The sequence below is a fragment of the Plasmopara halstedii genome, assembly GCF_900000015.1.
Source record: "Plasmopara halstedii genome assembly, contig: Scaffold_3096, whole genome shotgun sequence".
Lineage (NCBI taxonomy): Eukaryota > Oomycota > Peronosporomycetes > Peronosporales > Peronosporaceae > Plasmopara > Plasmopara halstedii.
In genome coordinates, this window is record NW_020190000.1 from 1 (window position 1) to 944 (window position 944).

Sequence of the window (944 nt, forward strand, 5' to 3'; positions counted from 1 at the left end):
AGCGCCATCTGCAGGGCATCGCAGGCCAGTTGCGCCGTCATGCGTGGCGACATTGACCAGCCAATAACGGCACGTGACCACAGGTCAATGACCACTGCCAGATACAGCCAGCCTTCATCTGTACGTAAGTACGTGATGTCTCCTGCCCACTTCTGGTTCGGGCCACTGGCGTAAAAATCCTGCTCCAACAGATTTTCTGACACAGGCAGGCCGTGTGCGCGGTAGCTGACCGGGCTGAACTTCCGGGAGGCCTTTGCCCTCAGTCCCTGACGGCGCAGGCTTGCCGCCACGGTTTTTACGTTAAAGGGGTAACCCTGAGCACGCAGTTCATCCGTCAGGCGTGGGGCACCGTAACGCTGTTTTGACCGGGTAAAAGCCGCGAGGACAACGCTGTCGCAGTGTTGGCGGAACTGCTGACGCGTGCTTATCCTTGTCCGCCGCTGACACCACGTATACCAGCCGCTGCGGGCCACCCGGAGCACGCGGCACATTGCTTTGATGCTGAACTCAGCCTGATGTTTTTCAATAAAGACATACTTCATTTCAGGCGCTTCGCGAAGTATGTCGCGGCCTTTTGGAGGATAGCCAGCTCTTCATCCCGTTCTGCCAGCTGGCGTTTGAGACGTGCAATCTCGGTAGACATCTCCAGTTCACGTTCAGAAGACGTCTGCTGATTTTGCTGTTTACTGCGCCAGTTGTAGAGTTGTGATTCATACAGGCTGAGTTCACGGGCTGCGGCAGTAACACCGATGCGTTCAGCAAGCTTCAGGGCTTCACTGCGAAATTCAGGCGAATGCTGTTTACGGGGTTTTTTACTGGTTGATACTGTTTTTGTCATGTGAGTCACCTCTGACTGAGAGTTTACTCACTTAGCCGCGTGTCCACTATTGCTGGGTAAGATCACTCTGGCGCAACGTCTGGCTGATTGCCCGGCTTCGTAATTC

At 55.0% G+C, this 944-nt stretch overlaps 1 protein-coding gene across 1 annotated transcript; it reads right to left on the reverse strand.

The window, feature by feature from the left end:
- Window positions 1–538: 538 nt before the first annotated feature.
- PHALS_07309 (transposase family protein) lies at window positions 539–838 on the reverse strand (the record flags this gene model as incomplete). The annotated part of the gene is made up of 1 exon (XM_024720752.1): window positions 539–838. The coding sequence occupies one exon, from the start codon at window positions 836–838 to the stop codon at window positions 539–541; it is 300 nt and encodes a 99-aa protein (XP_024585920.1).
- Window positions 839–944: the final 106 nt, after the last annotated feature.